The sequence below is a fragment of the Felis catus genome, chromosome C2 (assembly GCF_018350175.1).
Source record: "Felis catus isolate Fca126 chromosome C2, F.catus_Fca126_mat1.0, whole genome shotgun sequence".
Lineage (NCBI taxonomy): Eukaryota > Metazoa > Chordata > Mammalia > Carnivora > Felidae > Felis > Felis catus.
This window is the reverse complement of record NC_058376.1, coordinates 117465718-117479541: the sequence shown is the minus strand read 5'-3', so window position 1 is coordinate 117479541 and position 13824 is coordinate 117465718. Positions and strand designations below refer to the sequence as shown.

Sequence of the window (13824 nt, the reverse complement as noted above, 5' to 3'; positions counted from 1 at the left end):
AGAGCAGGAGAGAGAGAGAGAGAGAGAGTGAGTGAGTGTCCCAAGCAGGCTCCACACTGTCAGCAGAGAGCCCTATGTGGGGCTTGAACTCATGAACAGTAAGATCATGACCTGAGCTGTGATCAAGAGTCTGTTGCTTAAGTGACAGAGCCACCCAGGCGCCCCTATCAGAAATTTTTAAATGACTAATTCAATCTCTTTACTTGCTATATAGCTCCATTCAGGTTTTCTATTTCTTCTTGGAGCCACTTTCAGTTGTTCGTATATTTCTAGGAATCTATTTCTTCAGGTTTTCTAGTTTGTTGGTATACAATTGTTCATAGTATTCTTTTACAATACATTTACATTTTTGTAAGCTTTTTAGTAATGTCTCCATTTTCATTCTTGGTTTTAGTATTTTGAATCTATGTTTTTTCTTGGTCAGTCTGGCTTAAGATTTCTATTTGTTGATATTTTCAAAGATCCAACTTTTGGTTTTGTCCATGTGGCCCACTGCTTTTCTTTTTCACTATTTTATTTGCCTCTACTTTAAATTCTATTATTGCCTCCTACTTAAGGTTTGGCTTCTTTCTAAGGTGGAAAGTTGGGTTGGTGATTTGAGATCTTTTTTTTAAAAAAAGTTTTCTAATGTTTATTTATTTTTGAAAGAGAAAGAGATAAAGTATGAGTGGGTGAGGGGCAGAGAGAGAGGGATACACAGAATCTGAAGCAGGATCCAGGCTCTGAGCTGTCAGCACAGAGCCGGATGCAGGGCTGGAACTCATGAACTGTGAGATCATGACCTGAGCCAAAGTCGAAAGCTTAACCAAGTGAGCCACCTAGGTGCCCCTCCTCCTTTTTAATGTAGATGTTGATAGCTACAAATTTCTAAGCTGTTTTAGTTATATCCCATAAGCTTTGGTATATTGTGGTTTCATTTATCTCAAAGTATCTTCCAATTTCTCCTGTGATTTTTTTTTTTTTTTTGCTCTTGGTTATTTAAGGGTGTGTCAATTTCCTCAGATTTCCCAAATTTCCTTCTATTTTTATTGATTACTAACTTCAGTCCATTGTGAAATCTGTATGATTTCAGTTGTTTTAAATTTATTGGGATTTGTCTTATGGCTTACTCAGTAGCTCTATCCTAGAGAATGTCCTATGTGCACTTGAGAAGAATGTATATTCTATTGCTGTTGGGTAGACAGTTCTATATATGTCTATGTTTAGTTCGCTTTATAATATTGTTTACAGCGTCCAGTTCTTCTTTCATCTGCTGCTTAGTTGTTCTATCCATGACTGTAAGTGGGGTACTGCAGTCTCCAACTGGTATTTATTGAATTGTCTATTTTGCCATTTAATTATGTCAATTTTTGCTTCATATATTCTGGAGCTCTGTTTTTAGATGTATACAATCGTTACGTCTTCTTGATGGACTGACACTTCCGTTATAAAATGTTCTTAAACTCTATTAACAATTATTGCCTTAAGGTAGATTTTCTCTTATGTAGGCATAGCTATTTCATTAATTCTTAACAACTGAGAAACATTGTTTTAATACAGCATTTTACAATCTGTACGTACATTACTGGGCTGTAAAATCAATTTAATGATTCACAATTGCAATTTTTAAAATAAGATTTACTACATTAGAATAAAGTAAAAAAGAAAAAAATCAAACTGTATTGCCTGTATGCTGTATACTCACTGAACTGAGTGCTGCTTGGTGAAATGTTATATATACCATATATATAATAAATATTATATAAATATTGTTACATATATACGTATATACATATATGTGTGTGTATATTTATTTATATATATATTTATATATTTATATATTTGCATATATATTTATATATATTTACTGTGGGTCATAGTAGGTTGTCATCCAGAATGCTTGAGGGAGCACTTGGATGGTTCGGTCAGTACAGCATAGGACTCTTGATTTTGGGGTTGTGAGTTTGAGCCCCACATTGGGTGTAGACATTACTTTAAAAAGAAAGAAAAGAAATGAAAAAAAAAGAATGTTCGAAAGCCAGTGATTCAAAGACCCTTTTGTTTAACTAATGTAAAGAAAGAAAAGATTCTATTCTAGAATGGAAAAGATGGAGACGTTACAAAACTATGATGCATAGAAGTTTGTTTTCACCATGGTTAGAAATAGTTTTGTGGATACTCTCCTCAAAGGCAAAAAACAAATCTTATCTACACATAGGTTAAACTGTCTCTCTGAAAATTGTTATTTATTAAATTACTGCTTATAATGTGCATACATGCATGTACCTGTGTTTTCTTATACATGTGCTCAAAAATTACTAGATGTTGGTACAAAAGACAGCAAGCAGTGTTAGAAGGCAGGATTCACCTCATGTCTAAGTAAGTATGCTAAAGGGAACAAGATGAAGATAGTTAAGCTTGGGCTGTGATGTTGAAGCCCCACTGATGGTGTCCTATTTCCCAAAGTAACCCAGGCGTTGGGCACGGTGGGTCTACAGACTGGGGAATCGGTATCTTTTTGTTAACAAAAAGCAATGCCACACAGCTGTGTAGGGCAGGGACTGATATTTCCTGAAAAATGGAAACAGTCCCTTAGTAGCTGTTCTTTGAAAAGGTCACTCTTACAGAATTAAAAGATTTGAAAGATCAGGTTAAGGTGGAGAGTACTCTCTCTCAGAGAGCCCAGAGAACCAGGTACTGAACACCATGCACCCTAGGAAGCAACTCCTGTTAGAGGAAACTATGTTTACTATTTTTATAAGAGGGAGAATAGTTAATACTTACTGAGCTTTATTATGTTCCAGGCACTGTTCTAACTACTTGACATCACCCTTCTATGGTAGGAACTATTATGATCCTGAATTTACAGAGGAAGAAATTGAGGCATAAGGAGGTTAAGTAACTTCCTAAAGAATCAATGGTGTCAATATGTGACAGAGTCAGAATTAAAACTCAAGCATTCTGACTGCAGATGCCTCCTTAATTAAAATACTCCCTTTAGATCAAAGGCTAGGTAGAGGCTGGGAACATCCAAAACAGGACTCTATGGATGGCCTTGGCACTATAGACTGGAAGAGCAACTCTAGCTGGCGGCTGTTTTTTTTAGGCCTTAAGTTCTGTACACACACACACACACACACACACACACACACACACATACACCCCTCCTGTGGGATGTCATGGTACAGGAAAAAACAGCTTAGCTAGCAGAAAGCTGGCTTCAGAAAGAGTAAGAGGCGACCAGCATAGAGGCAAAGCAGTGGTCTGGGGTCTGCCAATGCTGATGAGACCAACCACTACCGGGAAGGGACACTCCCCCAAACTTCCAGAAGTTGTTTGGGATGAGAAATAAAGAAAGATGACACTTTCTGAGCAAGGCAAATTGGACAGAGGGTCAGATTCTGGTGAGCTGGGCATTAAAGGGGAGAGCGGCTTCTGAAGCTCATGAAGTCTGGGACATTTTAGTTACTCACAAAAACCCCACTCATGAGCATCATGAATTGTAGAACTATTTCTTCCAATACTCACTGAGAACAAGGCTATGAAATAAATCAAGCATTCCTTTATTTGGGAAACATGCCACAAGCCCATTTCAAGGATGTGCTGCTGTGCCTGCTGCTAGAAACAGAAAGAGGTAGAAAGACACATCTGTCTTCAAGGACGTTCAGTTCTGTGTTAAATACACAGATTAAAAAATAAAAAGTGAATGGTTATCATGAAGCAAGTAACTTGTGCGATCAGACGTGGATTCACGGTGTGTGAAGAGATTATAGAGGAGCAGTGCCTAGCCTAGGCAGAGGAGGTACCCTGTGGGGCTAGTGCTGACAGGTTAGACCCAACCAGCACCTCCACAATGGGGAAAGGTTTTATGCAGGGAGTAGGTGCAAAATGAACAGCTGCACAGGGGAAACCCATAATTGCAGGGGAGCAAGGTTATGTATGGAGACTGAGCAGACAAGGTTAGAAAGGAAGGAGGGAGTGATGATTATGAAGGATCTATACGCTGTTCAAAGAACCTAAACCGTACGCCAATAAAAGAGAAAGTGAAGTGATCAGACTTACACTTGGACCCTTTGTGGATGAGGTTAGGTTAGGCAGGAGGTGCCTGCTGCGGGAGGGCCGAAAGAAGGCAATGTAGGAAGTCTAACAAGCAACACTGAATGGACAGTCCCATCTCAGTAACAGACTGGATATGAGGAAAGATTCTCACATTCTGACATGGGTCCCTGTGGCCTCCAGAAGAGAGAAAGAATACAGGGAATGTGTTCCGGAGCAAGACGCCCAAGCTTTATTGCAGATCACTTAGCTTGAGATCTGGGGTCCTTCCAGGGGAAGTGGTCTACAGGCAGGTGGAAATGCAAGTTCAGACCACAGGAGACTGATATGGGTGGGGGCTAAGGGAGGCTTAAAGTCAAAGGAATTAAGGGCATTAAAGACAAATACTTTATAGTAGTTCAAGTTCCTTCATGTTAATTACAGGGATCTAATTTGCATCTGTCATCATAGATTAAGTACATAATTCAGCCACTAGGTGGCGATCACAATGAATTTTTGTTACTATATTTCATAACTGAAAATTCAGTTGTATGCTCTACTAGATGTTTTTCAATTTATCTAGTCATTTGATTTAAATGACATATCATACTCTCTTGATAATTTTTTTTTGATACAGAGGAAAAGACACTTTCCCAGATGAGCAGAACATGGTTACAATCAATGTTACTTAAAAATGGTAGAGGGATGCCTGGGTGGCTCAGTCAGTTAAGCGTCCGACTTTTGGTTTCAGCTCAAGTCATGGTCTCACAGTTTGTGGATTCCAGCCCCACATCAGGCTCTGAGCTGACAATGCAGAGCCTACTTGGGATTTTCTCTCTCCCTCTCTCTCTCTGCCTCTCCCCTGCTCAAGCTCTCTCAAAGATAGATTATGTAGATCATGTTGACAGTCACTGAAGTAAATTTAGAGAAATGGTCAGATATAGCATGATTATAATTTAGGACTGTCAACATTGTGGACTTAGGAGTTGAGCTAGTGATGAGGGGTTATATTGGAGCAGATCTACACATCATGCATATTTATGAGGGAAAGGGGAAAAGGAAACCCTGCTGTTTTCAGAAAACACCTCAAGGGCACAGGTTAACTGAGCTCCATGGATCTTGTGTCTAGAGCCAAAACAACATTTTTATCATGATCCTGTGGGTAGTGAAGTTTCTTCTCCTCTCTCACAGACTAACTCAATGGTTTCCACCTCTAAATATACACTTAAATATATATTTAGAGAAATATTGCAGGGTGCCTGGGTGGCTCTGTCGGTTAAGTGTCCTACTTTGTCTCAGGTCATGATCTCACAGTCTGTGAGTTCGAGCCCCACATCAGGTTCCCTGCTGACAGCTCAGAGCCTAGGGCCTGCTTCAGATTCTGTGTCTCCCTCTCTCTCTGCCTCTCCCCTTCTCTCTCTTTCTCAAAACTAAAGATTTTAAAAAATTTTTAAAAAGAAATATTGCTACACTTCATCATTTTCTAAGTCATTAAAATGTATTTATGTAGAATCCTATTTCCTTCCTTACTTCAAAAGTAAGTGTATTTCTAATTTTAAAAATTTTACACATTGCCCAATTACTTTCTTTTTTAAAGTTTATTTATTTTTGAGACAGACTGATAGAGTACAAGCAGGGGAGGGGCAGAGACAGAGAATCCCAAGCAGGCCCCATGCTGTTAGCACAGAGCCCGAGTACAAGCAGGGGAGGGGCAGAGACAGAGAATCCCAAGCAGGCCCCATGCTGTTAGCACAGAGCCTGGTGCACAGCTCGAACTCACAAACCACGAGATCAAGACCTGACCTGAAACCAGTCAGTTTGATGCTTAACCAAATGAGCCACCCAGGTGCCCCATTTTCTAAAAAGACTATAATAACTCAAATTTCTACTAACATTATGAGCATCCATTTCATTGAGTCACCAACAAGTAAATTCAGACTTCTAAAGATATTAGTATAACTCCTTAGCACCCAAGGCCATTTACCTCCATTTCTCTTGCATTTGTCCCATGCATGTCTCATACCGGACCTTCATAACCTCATGCTTTTGTACAAATAGTTCTTTTTTTTTTTTTTTTTTTTTTTTTTAATTTACATCCAAGTTAGTTAGCTTAGTTAGCATATAATACAATAATGTTTTCAGGAGTAGATTCCAGTGATTCATCCCCTATGTATAACACCCAATGCTCATCCCAACAAGTGTCTTCCTTAACGTCCCTTGCCCATTTAGCCCACCCCCCCCATAGCCCCTCCAGCAACCCTGTTTGTTCTCTGTATTTAAGAGTCTCTTATGTTTTTGTCCCCCACCCTGTTTTTATATTATTTTTGCTTCCCTTCCCTTATGTTCATCTGTTTTGTATCTTAAAGTCCCCGTATGAGTGAAGTCATATATTTGTTTTCCTCTGACTTATTTCACTTAGCATAATACCCTCCAGTTCCATCCACGTAGTTGCCAATGGCAAGATTTAATTCTTTTTGATTGCCGAGTAATACTCCATTGTATATATACACCACATCTTCTTTATCCATTCATCCGTCAATGGACATTTGGGCTCTTTCCATACTTTGGCTACTGTTGATAGTGCTGCTATAAACACAGGGGTGCATGTGTCCCTTCAAAACAGCACACCTGTATCCCTGGGATATATACCTAGTAGTGCAATTGCTGGGTCGTAGGATAGTTCTATTTTTACCTTTTTGAGGAACCTCCATACTATTTTCCAGAGTGGCTGCACCAGTCTCCATTCCCACCAGCAGTGCAAAAGAGATCCCCTTTCTCCACATCCTCGCCAACATCTATAATTGCCTGAGTTGTTCGTGTTAGCCATTCTGATAGGTGTGAGGTGGTATCTCCTTGTGGTTTTGATTTGTATTTCCCTGATGATGAGTGATGTGGAGCATTTTTTCATGTGCCTGTTAGCCATGTACAGATAATTCTTTCTGCCAGGCATGGTTCCTTCCTCCTTTTGAGTGAGAAACTCCTCAGCAAGCCAGAAAAATTGACTTCCTCAGTTAGGTCTTCCCTCAAATCCTTGTTAGAGCCAGTTACTGTCATCTTGGCCCTACAACATCTTCTTCATGTTTTCATTACGGAGCAAAGAGAATGCCATCAGGATTTGTACAACCTCCTTCCTCAGTAGCCTACAAATATATTCTAATTGACATCTGGTAAACTAGGCACCCTGGAAGCTTCCAATACTTATTTACTGAATCACTCAATTAATTACTCTTAAAAGCAATCTTAACTATTACCGTTTTCTGGAGAGGTGAAAAGAACCTTTCTGAATATTTAACTCACCTGGTACAAAATGGGAATTATAGTCAGGAGGTGCATCAGGCCTTTGATCAGGAGACTTTATCTGATTGTCCTTCTCATCTGCAGGTTGCTCAGGGGCTGTGGGGATCACACCTTGGGAAAGGGAGAGGGGACATGATTTACAATGGAAGTGATAATGTAATAACAGAATATATTCATTTTTTCTTATCCATGAATCTAACTATGAAACACACTACTATATTTTAAAGACACATGTTTCTTTATGTATATTAGCTTTTAACCTCTTAATATGTATTGATGAATTTTCAGGCTGACTATAGATTAAAAAAAAAAACTAAGCGATTATTCACATTGTGCTATGATCAAAGCAACACACTTTTACGTTAGTGGTCTAGCTGACTTCATGCTGATTCCCACCTACTTGAACTCCTTGCACATTTGCAAAAACTGTTTTCCCCACTGTATGTTATGGAGAACACAGACATATATAGAGTGAATCTTATTTTTTCCCTAACCTCTTTTGGAAAATGACTGTGTTTAAATAAATTCAAAACATGATAAATACGTAATGGCTTACAATGCAGTGGTACCACACATAACTCATTTAGAGGTGGTTTAATCTACCTCTCCAGTAAAAGCAACCTTGCTTGCTGTAAATACTGCAAGGGAGGAACTGAACTCACTTTCCATGACGCTATCTTGTCCTCTTGTTGCAATCAGAGAAATGTCTCCTTGTATTCCCTACAAGGAAAAATTCTGAATCTCTTCACCAACTGACTTTTATTGCAAGAAAAGCCCAAGTCCCATAAATGTGGTGTTTCTTGCCTTCTGTCATCTCCTGCATTGCTGGGAAATGCAGGCCTGCTTTTGAGCCCTCCTCTATGCGGGCAGACTGTCATCACAGGTTAATTAGGATTATACTCCTCTTTGCAGACTTACTTCCTTACTTTTGTTTCTTTTACTTTATTTTCCCCACATATTTGAGAGATCTTTCAGTACATATGTGCCCACATAACTCCCTTTTAATCCTTTTCTGCCAAAGGTAGATAGAAATGTTCACATGTATAAATGAACATATACATGTTTTCTCCAAATGCTAACAATAAATAAATAAATAAATAAACCTCAAAAGGAAATAAACTCCAATTTTTTAGGAAAAAAATCACACAATTCACATTTGAAAATAAAGCATATTAAAATTTACTCATAAAAATTTACCTGACATTTTGAAGAATTCCAATTAGTCCTGAAAAATAAAACATTTTTTTAAGTTTATTTATTTTGAGAGAGAGAGAGAGAGAGAGAGAGAGAGAGGATGAGCAGGGGAGAGGCAGAGAGAAGGGGACAGAGGATCTGAAGCAGGCTCTGAAGCAGGCTCGGTGCTGACAGCAGAGAGCCCGAAGTGGGGCTCAAATTCACGAACTGTGAGATCAAGACCTGAGCCAAAGTTGGACGTTTAACCGACTGAGCCAACCCAGGCAACCCCAAAATAAAACATTTTAATACTTTAAGATATATGTATGGTTACTATTACGACTTAGTGATACATGTAAAGATCTGTAATTTTTTTAGCTGTCAGTTACCTTTCATTCATTCCTTCATCAATTCAACAAATACTTACTGAGCACCTATTATGTATCAGGCACTATTATGGATGTTGAAAATATAGCAGTATGAAACTAATATAACACTGTATGTGAACCATATTGGAATTAAAATAGAGGAAAATAAAGAAAGTATAGCGGCAAACCAGATGGGCACTCCTGAAGCTTATATTCTAGTGGAGTGAGACCTAAAAACATGTCAAATACATAAGTTTAAATTTAGATACAGATAGTAAATTTAAATTTAGTTTTAGATAGTCACATAATTTACATTTGAGATAAATCATAATAATGTGTTCACAAAAGACCTATATACCTGGCTGACATTTTTGAAGAGTTCTAATGAGTACTAAAAATAAAATGTTTTAAAGCTCTAATATATTTACACCAACTTATATATACATTATTACTTAGTAATACAAGTAACAGGTTTTGTGGGTTTTTTAAGTTTATTTATTTAATTTGAGAGAGCACACACATGTCAGCAAGCGAGGGAGGGGCAGAGAGAGTCCCAAGCAGACTTCATGCTCAATGTGGAGCTTGATGCGGGTCTCAGTCTCACAACCGTGAGATCATCAGATACTTAACCAACTAAGCCACCCGGATGCTCCATTTTGTGATTTTTGTCTACAAAAATTACATTTTGTAATTTGAATTACATTTGTAATTCATTTGTATTTTTCAATTACAAATTCAATTACATTTGTAATTACATTTGTAAAGTGAATTACATTTCACTAAGTTTTGAATTAATTCAACAAATATTTACTGGGCACCTATTGTGTAGGCACTACTATAGCTGTTGAAAATACAGTAATAAACCAGAGAAACAGTTGCCCATCATGCCGGAGATCCTAATTTAGTGCCATGAGATTAAAAACACATTAACAAATATTTCAGATTAAACTGAGGTAGTACAGTTATAAAGAAACAAAGTAAACAGTTCAGGAAAAACATGGATGGCAGTCCCAGGAGGTTCAGGGAAAGCCTCTCCCAGGAGGTAACTTTGAACTATTTGAACTACAAAAGGAGGTATTACACTAAAAATGTAGGAAGAGTTGTAGGACAACAGGAAATATGTGCAAAGGCCCTGAGGTGGCACTGAGTTCGGAATACTCAAGGGTGACAAAGAGGTCAGGTATGACTGGGACACAAGGAATGAGGAGAACGGAGGGAAGAGATGGAGACAAGCCTGATCACACCTGAAGGCTGAGGCAAAACATCTGCGATTTGCTGTAACTGCAGCTGGGAAATCCTTGGAGGACTTTCATCAGTGGAGTGACGGGATCTGATTACACTTTATCTTGAGGGGGCAAGAGTGGAAGTACGCAGTGAAGACGGACGGCAGCAGTAATCCAGGTGAGCCCGATGCTGGCTTAGACAGGCAGGTAACACTGGAGAGGGTGAAACGTGGTCAGAAGCAGAACCTGCAGGAGTTTCTGATGCACTAAGAGGAGTCAAGACTGGGTGTCGGTGTTCAGGCCAGGGTACCTGAGTTGATGACAATGCCATTAACTGAACTATAGAGGAAGATGGTAGGGAAAATGGTGGGGACTGGGGAGGTTGGAATCAAAAGTTCAGGGGCGCCTGGGTGGCTCAGTCGGTTGAGTGTCCGACTTCGGCTCAGGTCATGACCTCATGCTCGTGAGTTCCAGCCCCGTGTTGGGCTCTGTGCTGACAGCTCGGAGCCTAGAGCCTGCTTCAGATTCTGTGTCTCCCTCTCTCTACCCCTCCTCCGCTCATGCTCTGTCTCAAAAATAAACAAACATTAAAAAATAATTTTTTTAAGTTCAAACTAGGCATGTTTTAAGAGACCAAAATAAGCTTATTTCATTTAAATAAACAGTAGATATATGTAAACATTATGAGAATAACTCAAGAGAAATAAACCAGAAGTTGAGATGGGATTTGAAACAAGGGGTGGGGAGAGATTTCAGGAATTCATTCAAGATAATAAAAAAAAATAGTATTATCAGGGAAAGGAATTTTAAGATATTTGAGTTCCGGATGGTAACAATTAACAAGGAGAACATCAACAAAGGCTATTATTTACTGAATGCTTATCTAATGTCAGACAACAGGGTGAGCACTTTCCATATATTATTTTTAATCATATTATCTCGCTCATAAATGGTCAACCTTGCTAAAATCAAGTACTTCTTAATTCAAAGTTTCTTTCGGATTTTCTTTCCAACGTTTCGACCTATTCATTAGATCACAAAATGTGGTCATTTGTGTAGTTCGAACTGAGTAGCCAAGTCATCAATGCAGAGTAGGTATGTCGAAGAAACATCAGATCACCATATAAGACAGTAGTCAATATGGATACTGAGTCAACTCACTAAATACCACCATGGCATAAGCCAGTGTGTAGATTTCCAGGTCACGTGACTGTCTTGCCAAGCATGGGTCAAATACCATCAACCTTGTACCATTTCCACTCACATCTGGAACTTCAGCTAGTTGTACAAAGTCCTATGTGTCTTAAAGGCTAAAAAAGTATTCTGGGGCACATCAAAAAGCCAGACCCAATTGCAGACCAACCAAGGAGGACACGGAATGGATCCTATACCTTCAGTGATGGTAACTTCTGGTATTTAGAAAATGACCACACTTTCTAGAATCTTAAATTCTGGGCACTCCTAGGAATATACCCTCAAGTGACTCTTATACATTTACAGAGAAGGTATATACAAAAATGTTGACAACACTGTTCATATTAAAATAAATTCAAAACATCCCTAATGTCCATCCATGATACATTGAATAAATTCTGCTACATTCATATGATACAAGAGCCTACTGTAGTGAAAACAAACTATAGCCATACACATCAAGAGAGATGAATCTCAACACTACTACGACACTAACCAAAAAAAAAAAAAAAAAAAGGCCACTGGAGAACACATATATATCATTTAAGAATGTTCAACAGTGGAAAAATGAAACACAATATTTTTTCTCTGATACATATATGGGGAAAACTTTAAGGAAATGTTAAGGAATGCACAAAATTCAGGAAAATGGTTTCATATGGAGATCCAGTGTGGGGCAAGTGCTCAGTAGTGGCCTACAGGGGCTTGATATTCCTCCTAATCTAGTTCTAACAGGGTGGTGGAAACAGGAGTGATGGGTTCATACTAGTCTTTAGAAGGTACATATTTGTTTAAATAGGCATGTGTCTGACATGATTTCACAATAAAAAAGAACTATTTGACAGTTATATGTGGGAATAACCTTCTAACTAAACATATGCTTTTCCTTTCTACCTTAATCCTGGGAACTGTACACCATGAAGAAACAGTGATGGAGACAAATTAGAACAGATTATTAAGTGCCTTAATGAAAAGGAGTAAATTATCCATCCATCCATCCATCCATCCATCCAAACTATCTATAGTGGCAAACGGTAGAATGCAAAAGTAGAAAATTTTAACAACTGCTGAATTTAAGTCAAGATAGAGATTTGAATATTTTTTATGTTCAAGATAAAAACTTGAAAGAAGAAACAGAATTCTGGACCCCAAATATGAAGCAGTACCTCTGGGGTCCAGGTCAGGAAATCTGTACTTTTAATACAGCCCCAAGGGATCCTTGTGTTCAGGCTTGTTTGAGGCTGATCTTGTGCAAAGAAAAATAATAGCTCTCAACCATGCCAGGCAGAACTTAGAATTCAAATCTGATTTAAGTGATTGAGTAGCAACTTGAAAAAAAAAAATCTTTAAATTTTAAAAAATTTATTAAAATCCTTTACAAAGCAACAAACATCAAAATCAAATGTATGTACATACTACCTCACAAGCTGCAGGTGTTCACAGAATTCGTTTACCTCTCCTCTCCTTTGAGATGCTCATTTCTTTTCCTTTTTCACCCCAAATACTCTTCCCGCTGTTATAAAATTTTACTATATGGCTTTATCCAGAATGTTACATAAGGCAGGATAATTTCCAGTTGGTACGAGCATGAATGTTGTAACTTAATCCTCCCTTAACATTCAATGGATTGTTTTCAGATTTCCCAATCACCGAGCAAGGACAAAAAGTGCCATAGGTTGACAGGAGGCTGAGTTTTGGCTTTACATCAGATGGAATTCAGATTAAAAAACTGATCTGTGTCTCCATAACAAGTCAGCGTGACGTGGTCCCAAGAGTTATGAATTCCAAAGGTCTTTTGCATTTTCAGGGCTTGGGCTGCATACGGGGGAATCTAAGCCAACTGGCACGTAATAAAGAGGGAAAGGAGACGTGGGCTGGATAGGACAAGGTGGTATGCTGTTTTGCAAGGCAGCCCTGATAGCGTAAATGGAATCCTACAGCAAGAGAGCATTTACATGGGTTCCTCTTGCTGTGTAGAACATTGCAGCTGTGCTGTATCTTGCTCGTCAGTTCCACCTTTGTGAACAGTGACATACTAGGAAAGCTCAATGAAACCACAAGCTCCAGAGCCATAACATGGTTATTTGAAACTTCAATCATAAAACTGAGAATAATGAGAATAATGGTCAGCTTTTTACAGTTGAATGTTTGAATGTTTACTGGAATCTGTCCTGGCGTCTTGGCAAGGGAGCCTCTGGACATGTGATAATCTTGCAATTTTCTAGGCAGAAGTCTTGGAAATTTGCTAATGCAGACTAAGACCTCGGGCTCTGCCCGTTTCCAGTGCCTTCAACCATGAGAGGAGAGAAGAGCAAAGCAGGAGGTCACTGTCTGTGCAATTCCTCTGTTTCTTCCTGGAAGGGCAGGAAAAACAGCTGGTTCCTGCAAAGTCGTAGTCCATCTACCACAATTGTCCATTTGGGTTTAACATGGAACTTCTAGATGACATCCTTCGTATTCAAGGTAAGAATACTTGAAGGAGAGACTGGTGCACACCAGCACACTTCAGATAGTATGAACAGTGGTTCAGATAGAGACAGATCCCAGGTATCCCT

The 13824-nt window shown here is 38.8% G+C and overlaps 1 protein-coding gene across 10 annotated transcripts in view; it reads right to left on the bottom strand.

Annotated features, from left to right (window-relative positions):
* The window catches only part of PLSCR4 (phospholipid scramblase 4), a 135492-nt gene that overhangs the window by 14644 nt on the left and 107024 nt on the right, over window positions 1-13824 (bottom strand). For 3 of the 10 annotated variants that reach the window (XM_045037471.1, XM_045037470.1, XM_045037472.1), the window contains 4 exons: window positions 10097-10288; window positions 8509-8536; window positions 7312-7422; window positions 1848-1971 (listed from right to left, as the gene is read on the bottom strand). In XM_045037471.1, the coding sequence (XP_044893406.1) occupies window positions 1848-1971; window positions 7312-7422; window positions 8509-8515 (242 nt within the window). In that variant the 5' untranslated portion in view covers window positions 8516-8536; window positions 10097-10288. Of the gene's footprint in view, window positions 1-1847; window positions 1972-7311; window positions 7423-7973; window positions 8068-8508; window positions 8537-10096; window positions 10289-13824 lie in introns of those variants that run through there. The other 7 variants (XM_045037473.1, XM_045037474.1, XM_045037475.1 and 4 more) reach the window with 5 other exon arrangements.